Source organism: Bombus terrestris, chromosome 10 (assembly GCF_910591885.1).
Source record: "Bombus terrestris chromosome 10, iyBomTerr1.2, whole genome shotgun sequence".
Taxonomy (NCBI): Eukaryota; Metazoa; Arthropoda; class Insecta; order Hymenoptera; family Apidae; genus Bombus; species Bombus terrestris.
The window spans coordinates 6,508,731-6,528,356 of record NC_063278.1 but is presented as its reverse complement, the minus strand read 5'-3'; the positions used below and the strand labels follow the sequence as shown (position 1 = coordinate 6,528,356).

The following is a 19,626-nucleotide window of genomic DNA, read 5'->3' as shown; positions in this document are numbered from 1 at the left end:
AATCCTATTTTAATATTCCTACTCTATAAATGTAATTTGCTAATACATTTTTATATAAAAAGTAGTCCTCAAAAAGAGAGGAATATTTAATAGTTTGGTAAAACGCAAAGGAAAAAGAGGGATGTTCTTATTTACCCTCTTTAGTCTCCTTACAAAGAAGAGAAAAAAGGTTTCAAAGTAGTAGAACAGGAGCCGATATTCCTCGTCTCATCCCCCCTTTTTCCCTGACTCTACCAGAGCACGGAGAGCGGTTACTTACGATTCTACAGTCAACCTCTAGACATCCACCTGTGAGGACGGAGGTGTTCGACCCCACGACATCCGGTGTGGTGACATGAACAGTGTTTAAGGAACTCGTGTTGCCCCCATTTTAATTCTATTCATTCTTAGACCCGAACATTGCGATCGATTCATGTAACGCGTATAACCGGTCATATTATCAAACGGACCGAGAAAAGGATTCAAACGCACAGTGTTAAAAACGGTCTTTCTCACGGTGAGTGACATCCTGCAGGTTGTAACAGATAATAATGACAAATTTTCATGACTGAATGTAACATCTGAAAATGGTATGTACAAATTTTAATGACTCGAAAGCTCAAAAACTTTCAATATTCTACAATATCCCATTTAAATTAAATAACATTCATTCTGATCTCCTGTTTAAACAGAGATAAATCTCAAAACAGATTAGCAGCATTCTGAAATCGTGAAATTTCTAAATTTGAATTTCTGCTTTGTGATTTCGCTTTTAATTAGAATTACTACTACTCGAATCCTAATGCAAGAATATAAGAATAATCATAAACTTTGAAGCTTTCAATGTAACACTGACAAATACAGCGAATGCACGTCAATCTTCGAGCATCGAAAAAATTATGATAGACTTTGAAAAACATTCCAAGTAGTTACGAGAGGAGATGCGCAGCATCTTAAAAGTCATTACTGTAATCTAAATCAAATCTTACGGATTGGACACTACGCCAAAGTTCTTCCAGGCTTTAAAATACAGAGTAAAGGAACAATGATTAGACACGTCCTCAAACTAACACCTCCTTTGCTTATTACTTGTCACAAAATCGCGTTCCTATCTTTTTCATTGCACCCTTGCGTTTTTGAACCACCGTATTACTCCGTTTAGAATTGCAGTTACTTTTTGATCAAGTATATTGCGACGAGAAAACGATCGCTAATCGTGCAGATCTGTTACAATAAAATTACAATTGAACATTCGATATTTTACGAGGCGTCTGCGCTCTGTCATGCGAAAGCGATAACGAGCCCCTGACTAAGAAATCTTCGCTCTGTGAACACGGAGACCGAAGAGGCGGAATTTCGAATACGTAACAACACCGTGACAGTTATAATAATTTATTCGTGAAACTAAATACCGAAATGACTATACCGTTAACAGAGACCAAGGATGAATAAATGTATATTCGATAAAGAACAGCCAAAGCGAGAGGAAAAAGCGTTTAGGACGATTCATCTTTACCGTTAGAAACAACCGCATGACACGTTCATGGTCCACGAGGAATCCTCTCCTGAGTGCCGGAAGCATAGTTCTTCCCAAGCTTTTTTCTATGTCATATTTCATCAAGTCTATTTCACCTACCAATTCTCGTATTACATCTAATCGTCCGAACTTCCTTGAAGCTGCTTCGCAGCTCCAGTTAGACGAGTCTCGTTCAAATTCTACCAACTGTTTCCACGATCGGTAGTAGCCTGTTAATTATTCCCGCGACGTGTTAGCATATTAACAGTACTCTCTCAACAATTACTGGGAAAAGAAGCTGCTAGCAACGTGAGAAGTTGCGGCTCGAATAATTGTTCTTGTTGATAGTAAATTACCGTGAATCCGTGAACTCGCGGAAAACCTCTATCTTCCAAGTTCAAGTGATTCTCACGTCTCTTCCAGTTGCTCGGTCTTGCCTTTTCGCAGGTTCGCCGTTATGTAATCCATCGAAACGCGATAAGGATACCTCAGATATTTATCCGAATGTTCTTACAGCGTGATCAATATCACGTGGCAATTGTGCTGTGTCATTGACCATTGACGTTGATGCAATGTGACTCGGCTACGTACAGCTCGGTCGAAGAAGATATAGAGGATATTTCCTCTGGAATGCTTCAAATTAATCAAAATAAGAGAATAAATGTACATTCTGATTTCTAGAGTCAAGCAATATAGAAATATGTGTCTTATCCGATTCGATCGATATAATATACGACATTGGAATATTATTTCTGGTATTACAAATTCTATAGATATTTCAGTTATATTTTCTATAAAGTAGGAATAAGGAATGCTAAAAGTAGGCAGCGCTTCCTGAAGAAACAGATACGCGATGTCAGTCACGGCCAATGACCAGCCTTGAGTGCTACCCATTAATGATTTTCTTCCTTTCCTTTTCCCACGCGCAATTTATCACTTGGCCAAACATTAAACCGCAATTTTCTGCCGCGTTGATTTTCCTTCTCGACTTGGAATCATCCAAATGATCGACAAATGAAAAACTGGACATCAAACAAATCCACCGATCGAGCAACTTAAAAACTAGATCGAATATTGAGATTTCTCGCCAATAAAATTTGCAAAGTATTCGAAATTGAGCATCGAACGCTATTGGCCGCATGCTATCGTGTTGCTTTCACTCGTGTTCGATTAACGACGAGAAATACATATAGCGGAAGTAATGTGGACCTGACAACCTAGAAACCCCAAACTCTGTATATACATGGAGTCCTATTGGTTACGCACGCTCGCTAATTGTTATTCTTAATTGCGCACGGTCGTCACTCTCTCGTGTCGTCCGGACGATTTTCATCGTTCGTGAAGTTCGAAAGGGAAAAAGTTTGCTCGCTCGCTCGTTTCTTTGCCGTTCGGACGGTACCCGCTACCAGCCCGTGAAACGGAACCTCTGCCGGCGATTTCGCAGAAGGAAATGATAATGATAAACTAGCAGTCAATCGTTGAACGTTCACAGAATTGTAGACTAATAATGTCGCGAATGCCAATTACACGCGCTTATTCAAAGAGATTCGGTGGATTTTTGCGCGACGCGTCACAAACCAGAGCCCCAGTGTCATTTACTTTTGCTCTTGACCTCGTGCGAACTCGAGTTCCAAGACCGTGCGTTCACTCACACCTTCCTTCGTCGCGGTGACAACACGTTCTCTCGTACGAGTTTTGGTAATCCGATTAGTAGCCAGTTCTGATTGTTTTATTCATGAGATGCGGCTCACCGGCGTAATTAGTTTTCATTAATACACCTGTCTTTGAAACGACTCTCGATACGTGAAACTATCTGTCCATTTCTACGCTTTCAAGCGTGTTATTCTCATGATTTTTTCTGTAATTTCAGATGTCCACGTACCTGGGTCTGATTCTTCTTATCACCACATGCGCCCACGTCGTGTATGCCAAAAGATGCGAGGGGAACGGATTAGGCTTGAAATACGTGTGGGGAGACGCGCTCACAGATCCAGCTGACTGTATAGGTCCGAATAACATGGTGTATCCCTCGTAAGTGTTTCTATATAAGAGGTTCTCAGTTAGGATTTAAAAGATGTCTGCTTTATTCGCGACATCGTTACCAAAACGAACAACTGCCGTAGAGCCGCGATATCGAGAAGTTACAAGAATATTTGGGCGAGCAGTCGAACAGCGAGGTCCCATCAGCCTCGAACAATCGATCCTGAATTAACCAGACAGGCGCTACTGCACAATTACAAGATTACTCATGGAGATTATTCGATCGCCGAATCCTCGCGAAATGGTAAGTTCGCAGAAGTACTTGTTTCGTTTTTCCCCGTCGAAAGTAGATTGAGAGCTTCCAGTTCTGCAGAGAAATTTATGATCGTATTCGAAACGCGTTTTGGGAACGACGACGTTTCCTATTCAACTGCGAAACAATTTAACGGATCACGATCGAGTCGAGGACGTGGCTTGCTTGAAAATACGCGGAAGACGAACTTGTCCCTCTTGTTCGAAGCGCAACAGTAGTCGAGCCGGTTACTTGAATCACGAATATAATTACGAACAGCTATAACCTACATCCTCGTCGAACCTCTGTTTTATTTATTTATTCTGTGATTACTACTTTGTTCAAATATAATCTGATAACACGATTCTCTTCGGGATATTACACTGCCATTACCTGCACTTTACAAGATTATTGTACCGTGTCATCGTATGCAAACATTGTATTCTCGTCTATCGTCGTTCCTTTGATCAACATTCTCAGAAATTCGACGTAGGTAGAATATACGTTTTACATCTATAATTACAGCTGCTTTTATTGGTTTTGCGATGCTGTCGTCTCTGCGTCAAGCACGATCCAACGCTTGAAACGTCAGCTTGTTCTAAAGACGTTTAGCGTTACCAAATATCTGCAACGATTATTTAATGAACGTTTCTAAAGTATCTTTCAAAATCGTTTACAATGTTAGAAACGTGCTGAAAAATTCACAAAAATCGGAACAACCGGTTGCGCGATGTACCGACACTGTAGCCTTGAATTATGTAGCTGTCCTTATGACACGAAAACCCGATTTCAACCGAGTACAACACCCGCCGTGCGCATATCCTCGATGAATTCCTTTTTAAAATCGTGACTCGTCGTCGATTGTTGGCCGTGCCCGCGAAAAATGCATTAGTCCCTGTTCGGGAGGTTTCATTTGCTGGAATCGATTCTCCGTCCTTTAGATAATGGCTGGCTGGTGCAAGAGGACGGTAATAAGGCACCGTGTTATCCGGCCAATACAGTTATCGCTCGTTCTGCTCATAACGGGATACCGGCGACCCACTCGTCGTTTCGAACACACGAACCGACAGAATTCCAAAGAAAGGGCGCCAATCTCGTAAACGAGTTACGACATCTTCTTTTAGATTCTTTTCACTCTTTTTACGTAGCTCCTGAGAATTCTTTTGCACGAAGCTGTCTATCGTAATCGTTTGTACGAGTTTTGCGAAAAAGTTGTAGTAGTTTCTAGGTCAACGAAACTCGTAAGACTGGTACAACTTCTGATCTAAATATCAAGAAATACGTCTTTCATATGGAACAACACGTTTATTTCCAGGTAGAGGATTTTCCTCGAAGGAGACATGTGGTTCCCCAGCCAGATTATGCAAAACGAGGTACAACACCACGGCTCCTATGTACGGAGTCAGCTTAACCAGCGGTCAGCCTGTGACTATCGTGCAGAAGTTCCCCGACCTTTTGCAGCAAGTCGTGTTCGAAGTTTGCGAGTGAGTATCGCATCACGACGATGTCGTTGAACATGTCGTTTCAAAATTCGCTCATCCGTTGTAAATCTGTATCTGTAAATCAAGAGGATAGGCTCGATCGTTATCCACTGTTACTTTCTTAGCACGTTCGATCGTGATCTGTAAATACATGCGACGTGATTCCAATTGAATCTCATTGAGACCTACCGGTAAGTCGTATCGATTCAAATGTAGCGCAGTGGGCCGAACAGGTCTAACCAACACGGAGCCTACTTTTGGAACGTTTTTGAGCCGGTATGCGTCAGCGCGATTATTCAGCCACAAACTATCGCATACCAATAGTAAACTGGCAAGAAATTTCAATCTTCCTTCCCTCCTCCTTTCCCTTTATCAATAAAATATTCTCTATCGTCGACTATTAATGCAAATGGCATAAAAACGTGAACGCATTGTTACAGATCGAAGGAGTGCGACGTGGTCCACGGTGAGTGCACGCAGACATACGTGCCGTACCTGTTTCTGGTGATTCCGCTTGGACCGGTGACCTTGACTGGCCAAGATTACGTTCTGGTTGAAAGCGGTTGCGTGTGCAAGCCGAGAAATTCGGCGAGCGCCACGTCGGAGCCTCCGGCAGTTCCAAGCTTTTAAACGTTCGTCGAACTCTAGCGATCAACATTGAGCGCACCAGTACACCTCTGCGCTGGAGGATATAGATCGAGATCCGCGTCGAACGTGACGAATCGGTGGAAGGTGACCCCAAGCTCGAACAACCTCGCCGAAGAACCTAGTAACCTCTTTGACGAAGCTAGCAAAGAATACTGAAACCAGTATTGAAGTCACTAGAGAATTGATTTCTCGAGAGAAATCTGCGACATGAACAATTTTCCCTGGGAATGCAACAGTACACATCTCTCTTGCACGATGGGATAGCAACTTTTAACGCGAATCGATCAGCTTTTCTAGTTTGCCCAGGGTATCACGTCACGATTTCCACGAGGAACAGCTTTCTAGCCGAAGCTGAAGGTTCCTCTCGTTGCGACCACGAATTTCTCGCGAAACTCTTGGTGGCTTCAGGGGTCAACGTATAGATAATTTATGTTTCGAAATAAATCGTAGATGATTCGCAACAGTCGTACATCGGTAGAGTTATTCGATTATAAAATCTGCTGATCCGTGAACTGTTCGCATCAGTTTGTTTGCAAAAGAAGACAGCTTCGAAGAAACATCGATAATTAGGCGTGCTTCACGGTCGAACAGTACCGCGCTGCTCTTTTATCGTAGTTTGTTTTTTTTTTTTTTTTTTAAAGTCGTGCGAGAAAAAAAAAGAGATAAATGAAGAAGAAGATAATCTAGAAGAACTTATTTTAGCGTGAAAAAACAAATCGGAGCAGCGGCGGTCATTTCGCGGAATCCGGTCTCGGAATCCGATCGAGTTCACTAGACCTGCCCACGAGCCGGTTTCGAGCAGGTGTATAGATCAACTTGTAACAGTGCTCCGCAGGAAGTATAGGCGAGAAATTCTTTCGAAAGGTATCATAAAGTTATATCATTTGCGTCGACCGCATCGTAACAAGGCGGAAACGTTGTTAATGCGTTCCCCAGCTCGCTTCGTCCAACGCTTGGAATCGTTATACGTTCATTCTCTTTCGTTTGTTATGAAATAAACTTCTGGAATTAATCTTCTTTGCACTGTGTGTTAGTGCAAAATACCAACGATTAATTAGTTGGAGCGGTCGTTAAGCGAGCGAAAGTTCCGGTTTCGACTTTTTCTCCCGTATATTACAACTCCTGGATACGTTCATTAAGAAAAAATCTCTCATCATTGTACGAAAAAAGATGATCCTGTAGCGGTAAAGCGTCGGAAAATGTAGTGCCGTGCGATCTGAATCGCAATACAAAGCGAGATCTTCAAAAGGATCATTCTTATTCCCATATTGGAGTCTGTTGAATCGGTGCTAAGATACGTCACTGGCCCGTTTATGTTTCTCAGAACCGGACTCTGAAAGCTCGCGCTGGAATCGTACCGACAAACAGGATGGACGTGCAGTCGCAGTACGAATGGACCGTACCATGAATTCCGATGAGTATAATGTACCGTTACCCGCTTTGCGGGACCCTTCACCTCGATTTACTTCACTTGGTTATTTCATAGGCGAGATCCATGCAGCGCCCAAAAGTAGCTGACTCGTGTCGTTCATTCATGCCGCTCCACTTAATCATCGATAGTTTTATATTTCTTTGGTCGAATATCCTATGCAATTCCTATGCAATTCTAAACAGAAGAGCGTCCTACTGATTCAAAAGTTGAAATATTTTAATTTAAACGTAGTAGTTGAGCAAAATGATTTTCGGTTTTATATATAAAATTAATCGTCGATCGTTTTTGTTGATATAACACAGAAAGAAATTGAATTGAACAAATACGAATTTGCACATCGTTCTGTGCCAGTGTCGTATGGGGGAAGTGATAAATAGAGAAATGCCGAAATGTTACGAATGCAACGAACAATTCTTTCATATCACATGTCATCTTTTGTATTTATAGTTGTAACATGCAAGTATATATTTATAATTTATTACTAGATTTCGATGTATTATGTAAATGAATCTTTCCTTCAATCAATTACCGTAAACCTTTGTGTCCTTTTCTCACCTCCTAAGAGCCGTCGAAAGGGAATTATTTCGATTCGGCATGCGATTGGTTTAAAAACACCAGGGAAGAAACGGTATAAATACATACTTTGAAATCTATTTTCAGCAGCTAACGGTACTAGGAAGATACGCACACTTCACGCTGATAAACGGAAAAAATATGCAGATCAGAAAAATATCTATCTACTTTTTTCAAAGCAACTATTTAACGTTCTTTCTCTACTTGAAGACATACAGCAGAAATTGCGTCGATTTTTATTCCAACTTTTTATTGGTTTCCCACTTTTTTATATCAAGCTATTTTTCATTATATTGCAACAGGCAATAGAGTTGGATTACCTAAATCTTAAAATATGATGACAAAGTCTGACAAAATCAAAATTCTTGTCAATAAATAGTACTATGATATGTTGCGTGGCCTTGCTAAGATTTTAGGGAATTTAGCGCGGTTGCAGCCTGTGGAGCGCTGAAGCACTCTGCTCGTGTAACAACTTCAAACAATTCGAAAAACTAACTCGACGTTTAAACAAAGAAATATATAACAATAAAGATTAACGTAAACAATGATTTATATTTAAAAGTGAATATTTATAATAGATTGACTATTTTAATAAAGATTTATGATTTAATGAGATTTATTTAGACTATAAGTTCAACGCGAAGGTTCTAATGATTCAACGATTCTAACGATTCTCTCATTTTTCGGTCGCAAAGTAACCTATTTATCTGCTCGGATTTACATAACAATCTACAATTTATTTGTTATCCAATAAGATAAATTCCTATTAACTAATGCTAATAAACATTAATTTGATTGGAACTTACAATATTAGAAAACGAGCGATTTATGCCTTGGCAATGTTCTTTTCAATGTAACGAAAGTAAATACAAAACTTGAAAGTGATCACAATTGTTACTGATAAATAATTTTGACATTTAATCAATAGATTTGTTAAATAACTTTTGTTCGTTGTTTCGGTTATGCTGCTGTACAGTTAAATTCGCAGCGTTAGAATTTACTCGATTATCATACGATATATTCACGTTAGTGGAAGCCACAGGTTTACACCAGTTTACAACAGATAAATGGAAATGTTGGCAACACCTACGGATTGTGGCAGCCTGTTTATTTCCAAGCAACTTCAACTCCCTTTTTTAACAAGACCGACGCCATGTTGGCAGATTGATCCTGTTGTGCGTCTGTGTTCATACGTGCTATGTTCTGCCGCGTTTGATATTTGTATATACAAAAGTGTATGGAATTTTGCAAATAGTAAGAGGTGTAGAACTTAACTACGTCTTCTTCTGACTCACATTCTCCCGCTCTCTGTTCAGAAAACGAATTGAAGAAGGCAGTTAACATCGAACATCGTGCAATTTTTGCTTTCTGTACATTATCAAAATGATGTACACGGTAAATTCGCTAAAACTTTTGTCAAAAAAATAATGTCTTGTGTTGTTAAAACCCTATTAAAGCGTTGCTTTCTTCGATATTTTCGGATTAATTTGGATTAATTGCCGAATTTCAGGGGACTACCGCGTCGCAGGACACGAGGTTCAGCGATAAAGAGAAGAAACTTCTTAAACAAATGAAATTTGGAGACTCTCTTACACAGAAGGTAAGTATCTGAGTCCAATATCTGGTTACATTAATTATATATATATATATATATATATATGGTATATTTGGTTACATTGATTACGGTTTTAGTTTTCACGCTAGTTACAAAGTACTTTATTTTTAGGTGGATATGAGCAAAGTTAAGCTGGATGTTATTAAACCATGGATAACTACAAAGATTACCCAGATTTTAGGCATGGAAGATGATGTAGTGGTAGAATTTGTATATAATCAACTGGAAGAAAAGGTAAGAAGTTTGTTACACTACCAATTTGATTACAATTTGGCCTAAGAGATTTTAAATTAATGATACGGAATATAAAATGCGTTCACTTGGCTTTTTCCCCTCATCATAGGAAATCGATAAATACACATTATTTCAGCACAATTTTTTGTACCAGTTACAAATGCCATCATCCAAAATCTGCACAATGTGCTGACTTTGGAGATGAAAAGCAAGGAGGCAGAAACCATATTAGTCATACTTGCCTCATTGTTTTTTTTCTTTTTTTTTTTAAAATTTTGATAATATATCATCGAACCTCTATATCCTGTGTATCCAATTTTTATTGATCTTAAGTATCCACTCCAAGCTATATCCTATATCAACGAAAAACTGATGTAGCTGATCCTGCAACATTGTAACATATAAAATCAATGTTTTATCACGTATGTTTGAATTCCCCGTTAGTATAAGTAGAGACCGTTGGTGGGGCTCAACCCTATTGTCCAAATGGCATTCGGATGTGCTCCTCTCTACATCCGATTGGCCGCCTTTCTATCAGCCGTCAACGCTAGCTGATGCCAGCTGGTATGTCAACGTCATCTTAGAACACTGCTGAAACTTCAACCTCAGCACTTCGTCCAGCTCCGACTCATCGTCATCGAAGGAACGGCGTGTTCGCAAAAATATCGTCGCATCGTCCTGTTCCTGGTCTTCTCACCTTTATATGGAGCTCTGCCTCGGCCTTCTACCATTCTGCAGTTGTCTTCGTTGCTGCAACTACGTCATCTACTAGCTGCACTAAGCATCGTCTTCGCCAACCCGTGACTGCCTCGTTCGAGGTGGTTTCGCTCCAAATTACAACTGCGAAAGCTTTGCTGCGGCTTTCAACCGTTGGATGTCTACCAATAATCGGCACTTCAAACTGGAGCGGAAGGAAATCATCGCACTCCCTATCCAGATGCTGTGGTCTTCTTACACAAGGACAATCGACACACATGGCGGATTCTCCCGAGATGCAGGTTCTTTCATTCTCCGTGCCTCCCAGCCCCATCCTGAGAGATCGAGGATCGTTACATCGTGCAGGTCTGTTCTCCAGTTAATGATTCTCCAGACATTCCGTCAATCCCAGATGCGATTGGCGATCGTGGGCGATGCCGGAGGTATCTCTACTCGGTTTGCCACTCTTTGTCAATATCACAGGTTGGTGGAACGGTGTTCCTTCTATTCCAAATTAATCCTTTCATTTTCAGCTAACATTTTTAACATATATTTGCAAATCCTATTTCAGCATCTACTTTAGCAGTGTTATTAAATTGAGAAGGTATCTATGTATCTGTGCTACGTGTGCGTTTATCGATGAGTATATTTTGTTCTTAGCATATTGCATATAAGTGCAGCCGTGAAACGAGCAGTTTACTGTTGACGGTAAGGTATATTAGAAATATAAGAAATGTATCTGCTTTTTCGAGGGGGAAAAGCAGTTAGTATCGACGTAGGGAGATGGACATTATAATGTTTACTCTCGTGCCAAAATTGCATAGAACTGAACTTAAAATTCTCTATTGTGATAATATATAATAATATATACAGAAAAATAAAAAACGATATTGTATATTTCACAGTTTCCTGATCCCCGAAAAATGCAGATCAACCTCACTGGCTTTCTGAATGGAAGAAATGCTCGATCTTTCATGGGTGAACTATGGGACCTCTTGGTCTCTGCTCAAGAAAGTGTAACGGGCATTCCAGAGGCTTTCTTGCAACAAAAGAAAGATCAAATAAAAAAGCGTTTGGTAATTATCAATTTTTATATTCATAATACTGTGTGAACTAATTTGATAATAGCAAAACAGTTGAGTTACTAAATTTTGACATTCAGGAAAGTTCAATTGAATGAATGCTTCTGATGCATGCAATTCAGTTTATACATTTTTTTTATGTTTATTTATAAATAAGTGATTTATGAAAACAGGAAGAGCAGGAGAAACTCCAAGCTTCTTTGGCGGAGAAAGAAAAGGAAAAGGAAAGAGAGAAAGAAAAAGATGAAGCCGAAAGCAAGATAAAAAAAGAAGAGAAAGAACGTGGTTCTTCGAAGGAGCGTCGAAGAGATCGAAGTAGAGATCGTGATAGAGACAGGTATTTCTTTGAATTCATAAAATATTACCGTTATATGTCTTTAAAAATGTTTCAAAAATACATATGTCACTACCTGCAGAAAAAGAAGTCGATCGAGAGATCGACACAGGGATCGTGACAGATCGAGCCGCAAAAGACGATCTTCTTCAAGATCGCCTAGTAAAAATTCGCTTAAAGACAACGGAAAAGATATGACTGAAATTAAAGTCGAACGAGAAGATTCGCCACAACCTGAAAATGCTATACCGCTCATGCCAGTTAAGACAAAACCGTAAGTATTCTTCTTTTGTTGCTTAATATAAACTCCGGAAAGGTTATTTATCAAAATGTTTTAATAGGGAAGCCGCTGTTGCGATATCGCGATTACAAGCTAAATTAATGAGCATTGCTGATGGGAAAAAGAAAAACAATCGTACTCCATCTCCTGAATCATTAGAAAAAGCAAAAAAATCTAGATCTAGATCAAAATCACCTATAAGCCGCTCCAAAAAATCTAGATCCAAATCGCCCAGTCGAGATTCAAAAACACGTCGTTCTCGATCACCGGCATCTAAGTCGAGGCGATCAAGATCTAAGTCAAGATCAAGACGATCTAGGTCTAGGTCAAAGTCTAGAAGATCCAAATCCAGGTCGCAAGATCGCTCGAAATCGAGACGTACAAAGTCCAAGTCTCCAAGATCGCATTCGAGATCTCGTTCACGATCTAAAAAATCAAGATCGAAAAGCATTGATAGAAGTAAGTCTAGAAAATCGAGATCCGATTCAAGCGATTCAAGATCATCAAAATCTCGTTCGAAGTCACCGGATAAGAGAAAGGATACTCTCGATTCCAACAGGAAACGAGATGCAAGTACAAGCAGTAGCACCGAATCAGAAGAAGAAAAAGGAGCGAAAGATAAAAATGACTTCGAAATTAGAAAGAAGAAAGATGGAGTTCAGGCAAAGAGATCATATAGGAAAACAAATAAGGATGACAGTGGTAGTGACAGTGACTCGAGTCGAGAAAGGAAATCAGTTCCTAAGCGAAGGAGTCCAACGCCACGAAAAGATAGAGGTCGATCAAAGGACAGAGATAGATCGCGAGATAGATCACGCGATAGATCACGGGATAGGTCTCGGGATAGATCTCGAGATAGGAATAGAAGGTGACTATAAATATTATTATATATTACAGATGTTTATTACAATAATCATTATTAAATATGACTTCCGAATTATCTGTGTTCAGAAGATCCATAGACAGAGAACGTGAAAGAAGAAGAGAACGGGAGCGAGAAAGGGAACGGGAGAGATTGGATAGATACAGCGGCAGTCGCAGCATGCGACCTCCATCTGTGCGCAGAGCACCTAGTAGACGCAGGTATAAATTGTATTTGTTACTCATACTTTTACGTAACTAAATGTTGTACATCGACAAATTCGTAATTATTGCAGAAGCCCTCCTCGGAGAAGCCCGGCACGATATCGTCGCAGATCACCAAGTCCCGGAGATAGGCGCCGAAGAAGATCTCTCGATCGAAGACGAAGATCATCGGAAAGAAGAGACAGACGTCGATCTCCGGATCGTCGTGATAGCAGACGTCGTTCGCCAGACGGACGGGACCGATCCCTCAGGTACGATAGATCTTCCTCTCGTGACAGATCGAGTAGGCGAGACCGTTCCAGAGACAGGGACAGAAGGGATAGAGATAGAAGATCTAGATCTAGGGATCGTAGGTCTAGATCAAAAGATCAAAGATCATCGGTGGATCATTCGAGAGATGGAAAACGATCTCCCGATCGCTCAAGAGATGCTAAGGAGAAGACAAAGGACAAGAAAGTGGATGAAAAAATTAAAAGATCAACTGATACGGGATCGCGAAAAGAATTACGAAACGGAAGGTCTAAGTCAAGTAGCTCGGAAAGTAGCGAAAGTAGTTCCTCTAGCAATGAGGATGAAGTGACCAGGTGAGTAAACGAATTATCTCATACATTCACGTTTTGTTACAGACCTTACGATTGTCGGAGCGTAAAGCAGCTACGTTGTGTGTTCCTGCTTAGCAGTGAACAAACGTTCTTACTTTCTCTAATAATAATTTTGCTGTCTGTGTGCAGAAAGTCACTAGAGCGGAAATCGTCTCAAGAAAAACGAGAACGTGAGAGGGATCGTGAACACGCAGATGAGAAACGTAAAGAAAAGGAGAAGCCTATCAAGGAGGAATCCATCAAACGACCAGAAAAGGACATCAAGAAAGCTGAACCTGTGAACATCAAGAAACCAGATCTCAGCGTTTCTCCTAAAAAACTTCAATCTGCTACGCTTCCTGTAACTAGACACAGGGTAAGTTTAAGACAGTCATTTGTATTATATTTGTAATATATAACATATATTTCTAATTTTGTAAATGCTTTTTTTTCATTATTCTAGTTTTCGAAGAGTTTATCTCGAACGCCGTCTCCGTTTAAAAAGACTGAAGACATCATAGCAGCAGTTAAAATCAAACAACCATCGAAGTAAGTTTGAAGTACTGTTTAAGATATGTAAAGAAAATCATTTACTTTAACCATTTATTGTCATTTTTAGAGAAGATAACAAAGAGGGATCACCAAAAGAAGAATCAAGCTTTTCATCTGCGGATACGTTCCCGCTAAAAAAGGATGAAAAATCGATCAAATCAATCAAAACTACATCCGAGGACAAGAAATCAGGTCAAAAATCGTCAGAGCCAGTTCTCTTGAAAAAGCCAGCAGAAGTAATAAAAAAATCGAAGAGGGAAAAACGCGATGGTTCTACAGATTCAAATGATAGTGAAAGCGAAGGTAGGAAGAAATTGAACATGCAGGAATTATGTTTCTTCGACATTTTTTACATTGTTTCTCATTGCAGGTAAGAAAAGATCAAAAAAGTTAGAGAAGTCCAAGAAATCCAGGAAAGCTTCCACGGATGAAGAGAAGTCAGACAAATGTGGTTCTAGTTCAGATTCTGAAGAGGAAAGAAAGCACGCAGAGAAAACCAAAAAAATTAGAGACTCGAATCGAGGCGGTAAATTTTACATATCTTAATTTTGCAATTTTAATTCCTTTACAATTTAAAAAATTTTTAATCCTACTGGTTTCCATAGATTCATTAGATGAACGTACAAAAGACAGAAAAGATAGCAGAAAACGGGAAATGAACGAGAACGAATCTCGTAAGCGACCGAAAAAAGAGTTAGAAGAGGAAACGAAGAAATCAAAAAGATCTAGGAAAGATTCCTCTTCGGGAGATGAGGAACAGAAGATAAAAAGAAATAAAAGTGAAGACGATAGGTCCAGATTACGAAAATCCAAAAAAGATTCTAGTTCGGACGATGAGCCGAAAAAGACACGAAAACGAAGAGACAGTTCTTCGGAAGATGAAAAGTCAAGAACGAGGAAGTCAAGAAAGGATTCTACGAGCGAAGACGAAGGGAAAGTACGTTTGAAAAAATCTAAACGAGATTCAAGTACAGATGATGAAGAGATTGGAGAAAAAGATGCAAAGAAAAAGAGAAAAGCGGATGACAGTTCAGATGAAGAAAAAGTGAAGAAAAAACGTAAGAAGAAGACTAAAACTAGCACTAGTGAATCAGAGGTAATTGTTTATTTCATCGAGGCTTGATTTGTGCAAAATCTAGATTTTCACTTGATTCATTATTTGTAATTTGTATTTTTAGGAAAGTGAAGTAGAAGAAAAGAAAAAGAAGAAGGATAAAAAGCACAAGAAACATAAGAAGCATAAGAAACATAGAAAACATAAAAAGAAGAAGGTTGCAGATTCTGACGAATCTGATGTAAGTGAAGGTAATACAGAAGAATTAGAAAAAAAACTTCGCGAGAAAGCATTAAAATCGATGAAGAAAGGACACAGCATAGAAGGAAGTGATTGAGGTGTTGTGTGATTTATCGAGGGTGTGTTACGTGTGTGTATCTCTGTATTACAATGCACTTGCTCTGATTGTATCACGAATACATTTCTGTTTATTATTATCGTTAAGTAGGATTTTATCGTGTCACACTTTTTGTGTAAAACAAGTCTGACGTTACTAAACAGATCCATCACTTAGATGAAGAAATCTAATTTTTATGACTCTAAATATTAAGATTACGAAGTTGAATACAATAGCTGTTTTTTTTCTTATTAGCGAACAAAAGTAGTTATTATTATAGCAATAATAATTTTTGTGCCACTTTAATGTACGATTTTTACATCTTTTAAAGTTGACACAACTAAACAAATACATGGTTTTTGTAGTTTCTAAGTTTACAAGCTAATTATGATTTTATAGCGTATTGATGAATTTAATTTCTAAATCTGATTTGTGTAAAAATAATTTTTCATTGAATTATCTATTATTATGTCAGAAGCGTAAATTGCGTCTTGGAATAAAATATTAATCTACTTTATAAGGAATCACGCCCTCTTGTTGACGTACTCATTCACATAAATTATATAATAAACTTTATTCTACAATTATTGTAAATTTATTTAGATTTATGAATTACTACTGGATTTGTACGTGACATGACTTTCACGTATACTGTGTAGTATTGAAAATACATGATTTTCGAAAAATTCGCTTTTTGTATCTTAAATAACACTAGCTTTATTCACATTTACAAATATTTCACATAATAAAGAATATATAATAAGATCTAAATAGTTATTATAATTATTAAATTATATTAAAAAGTTATTTATAATTTGGCCAACATTGATTCCCAATCAGGCGAACATATCAGCGTACTGGTTACTGGACCCAGATTAATAAGATCACCGATTAAATTTTCGGTATCCACTTTTGCGGCAATAAGATCCTGCAATATTAATTATTATTATTATAATTATAACTTCATCCAATATTTGCGATCATTTCAGATACATACATGCCTAAAACTAAGATGTGACCCAACATCAACAATTAAATTATTTTCTCCCAGTAATAAGCGTGCTTTACCCGATTTCAATATCTGTAACTTCCCTAAAATACCAGGTTTTAAACTATTTAAAGTACAAAATTCCGTTTGTTGTTTACTTTCATTCTGCTTTTCGTAATTTGCAATATTTGATCGAGTTGGTCTAGTATCTTCTGCACCACTTACTAAACCTGGTAAACAATCTGGAAACTGTATTAATTATTTAGTGAATTATATGTGAAAATGAATATTACTTTTATTTAATTTTTAATAGAATTCCTTACCTGCATTAAAATATATGAGTTTGCTTTATTTTCAATAATCTTAGGAATGCTTTCTAAACTTTCATCTTTTGTTTCTACGTCAGGTTTGGGTATCTTAAGTTTACATTCTTTCTTTGGTGGTAATACTAAAAGTAATGTTATTATTATTATAAATCAAAAGAGAAAAAAGAATTATGCTTACCCTCTCCATTTTCCAAAATAATGGGTTTCCTATCTATTTCTTCTTCCTCCTCTTTTTCAATTGCTACTTTAGTGTCTTCTTTGTATAACTTTCCTATAATAAGTAAAAATCAATAAAATATGATTTTTTAAAAAATAGTTACTAATATCTAGGAGGTAATAAAAACCTTTGATCATTGGCAAAATAACTGGTCCATTATCAAAGTTTATAGGTTCTCCATCATCGACGAAATCATCTCTTAGCAGTAACTTTACTTTTTCTTCTTCTTCAGTTTTATCAACACTACGGTTCAATTCTAATTTTGGTTTTTCTAGACATACTTGAGCACTTCTATCACTATCCCTAGTTCCACTGCTATTGCGTTTTCCTGGTGTACTCACTATCCCCGTAGACCAAATGCCACTAGACTACAAACATATTTTATATAAAATATCATAATATAAAGTTATATTTACCAGAAAAATATTTTTATTATACTTGAATCAGATTGCTAGATCCCCTTCCACGTCCTCTGTCGCGTCCCCTATCTGCAATACCTCTGCCACGTCCTCTATTATAGTCTCTACCTATGCTTGTCTTTGCGGAATCATTTTGCGTTAAGTCTCTAGAAAATAAGCATCGTTTCATTAAATTCATAAATTCAATCATTAATTCCTCTTATAAAGTTGGCTTACTCTTTTTTCTTATTTCTCTGAGCATTTAAATTTGGTATATATACTTTCTTGGATTTTTCAGTCTTAATGTTACCCCCCAATGTTAGATCTCTTGGCAAACGGAAAGAAGTTAATCTAGTAGTAGCTGATAAACCAGGTTCTGTTTTAATGTTTTGTATAGGTACAGGCAAAGATGTCCCAGGTTCTACCTTTATTTGGATATTTGATGGAAGTGAATTGCTTGCAGCGTCAGACTTGTCAGAAGACATTTTCAATTATTACAAATCAATTAACAGCTAAAATCAAATATTATATATTAGTTATTGATAAAAACAATGTTAGTTAATAGTTTTAAAATATATTCTCACCACGAAGAAGTATAAAAGATTTTACTACAATGATATTTAAGCACAGTACACCACGCATAACCTCTAATACACAGTAATCACAAATTTTATAAAATGTCTTTTATTAAGACATGTAAATATCAATAAATAAATACGACATTATAATACAAAATTCCATTGAATGTGTCTTGCGACTTATGAATTTGTAACTTATAAATCTTTCGAATCCATGACGTATACGATTACACTATGGCGCAAAGATCGCATGTGCATTAGTATACTTTTTCATTTTGTTTTGCACATAATGTTTGAAATGCATATTTATTTCTGCATACATTTTTTGTCATGAGTACAATTTTAAGTTGAAAACAGAGATGATATATTAACAGATAAAAGTAAAAATAATTTATTTCGACTTGTTCGTATATTGTGACATTTTATGTACACATATCCTATTTCTAATTTAAAAGGCAGTCATTCTTTCACAAAATAAAACCACGTAAGACAGGTAAAGAAATTTTGTATTAAAAAAAACTTCATAATTATATTTTCATTTACATTCAGGAAATATGTCTTTCATAATAATGTCTCATGTTTATTTCGAATATCCGTTTGCTGCAAGTACAATTAGAGTACAGTGGAAAGGCGGGTATTTTTAAAATTACCATAACACATTGAAAAGTAAATGCGTTTTTTTAGTATGCTAGTATCTTGAAGTCCTGGCAGGATATTCCAGATAAGCGATAATGCGAACAGTAACCTCCAGGAGACGGTGGAGGTTAGCGATGTTTTCAGGATGGTTAGTAATAGTGACATGGGCAGGAGAACAGACTTCGTGTGATGAGGTCATCGTATGGTTTTTTAGCCGCGCCGGCAGTCGCGACGCGGAGCGCCCGAACGCCGGCTGCTACGTATAATCCTGCGGCAGGGACATGCTTGCCATGTGCCTACCCACGACGTATCGTTTCTCCCATCGCGAGTGCAACGTGTCCTCTTTCTTTTTCGGTGTCACGAAACCGTCGTTCGTACGCGAACACGTTCACCTTCCTTTTAATTCATTCGCTTCGACTTGCTGGTTCTACTTCTGATTACGATTTTCAGTGAGTTTCGAGCCCTAAGAACCTGTGGCTACGAGTGCCTGATTTCGAATCGACGTAATTTCTACCGGCTAGACAGATGACCGATTTAAAAGGCGACCGGTCAACTACGGTTCTTAAACCTGTTTCTCTCCCCCTTGGACATGGAACACGTCGAGTTTTCGAGTAGCCTGCCTTCGTGATACCTGCGCGTGGTATCTTTCGGTCCAAGTCCTTTCTAGTATTTGATCTGATGAAAATTTATCCGTGAGGGCGGCATTCTCCGCTTCAAGATCAAAACATGTT

The 19,626-nt window shown here is 38.1% G+C and overlaps 3 protein-coding genes across 7 annotated transcripts; 2 read left to right on the top strand and 1 right to left on the bottom strand.

Annotated features, from left to right (window-relative positions):
* Positions 1-186: 186 nt before the first annotated feature.
* On the top strand, positions 187-6,365 carry LOC100649936. Its single transcript, XM_003398255.4, has 5 exons — positions 187-496; positions 3,366-3,526; positions 3,619-3,779; positions 5,083-5,251; positions 5,689-6,365. Exons 2-5 carry the CDS (start codon positions 3,366-3,368, stop codon positions 5,876-5,878), a joined length of 681 nt encoding a protein of 226 aa, XP_003398303.1. The 5' UTR covers positions 187-496; the 3' UTR covers positions 5,879-6,365.
* A 2,697-nt stretch (positions 6,366-9,062) lies between these two features.
* Positions 9,063-16,440, top strand: LOC100650047 (serine/arginine repetitive matrix protein 1). 5 transcript variants are annotated; one of them, XM_048409245.1, is made up of 15 exons: positions 9,063-9,296; positions 9,412-9,501; positions 9,628-9,750; positions 11,352-11,522; positions 11,702-11,865; positions 11,945-12,136; positions 12,204-13,010; positions 13,097-13,225; positions 13,300-13,812; positions 13,960-14,185; positions 14,273-14,358; positions 14,429-14,664; positions 14,732-14,887; positions 14,967-15,457; positions 15,540-16,440. In XM_048409245.1, exons 1-15 carry the CDS (start codon positions 9,285-9,287, stop codon positions 15,750-15,752), a joined length of 3,609 nt encoding a protein of 1,202 aa, XP_048265202.1. In that variant the 5' UTR covers positions 9,063-9,284; the 3' UTR covers positions 15,753-16,440. The 5 variants fall into 5 exon arrangements, with proteins under 5 accessions (XP_048265202.1, XP_003398304.4, XP_048265205.1 ...); XM_003398256.4 differs by having other exon boundaries at positions 13,094-13,225; XM_048409248.1 differs by having other exon boundaries at positions 9,064-9,296; positions 13,094-13,225; positions 13,300-13,479.
* Positions 16,439-18,531, bottom strand: LOC100650164 (DNA-directed RNA polymerase III subunit RPC4). The gene is made up of 8 exons (XM_003398257.4): positions 18,266-18,531; positions 17,919-18,193; positions 17,722-17,848; positions 17,411-17,651; positions 17,245-17,337; positions 17,064-17,188; positions 16,750-16,989; positions 16,439-16,680 (listed from the first exon to the last, which is right to left on the bottom strand). The coding sequence occupies exons 2-8, from the start codon at positions 18,164-18,166 to the stop codon at positions 16,561-16,563; spliced, it is 1,194 nt and encodes a 397-aa protein (XP_003398305.2). The 5' UTR covers positions 18,167-18,193; positions 18,266-18,531; the 3' UTR covers positions 16,439-16,560.
* Positions 18,532-19,626: the final 1,095 nt, after the last annotated feature.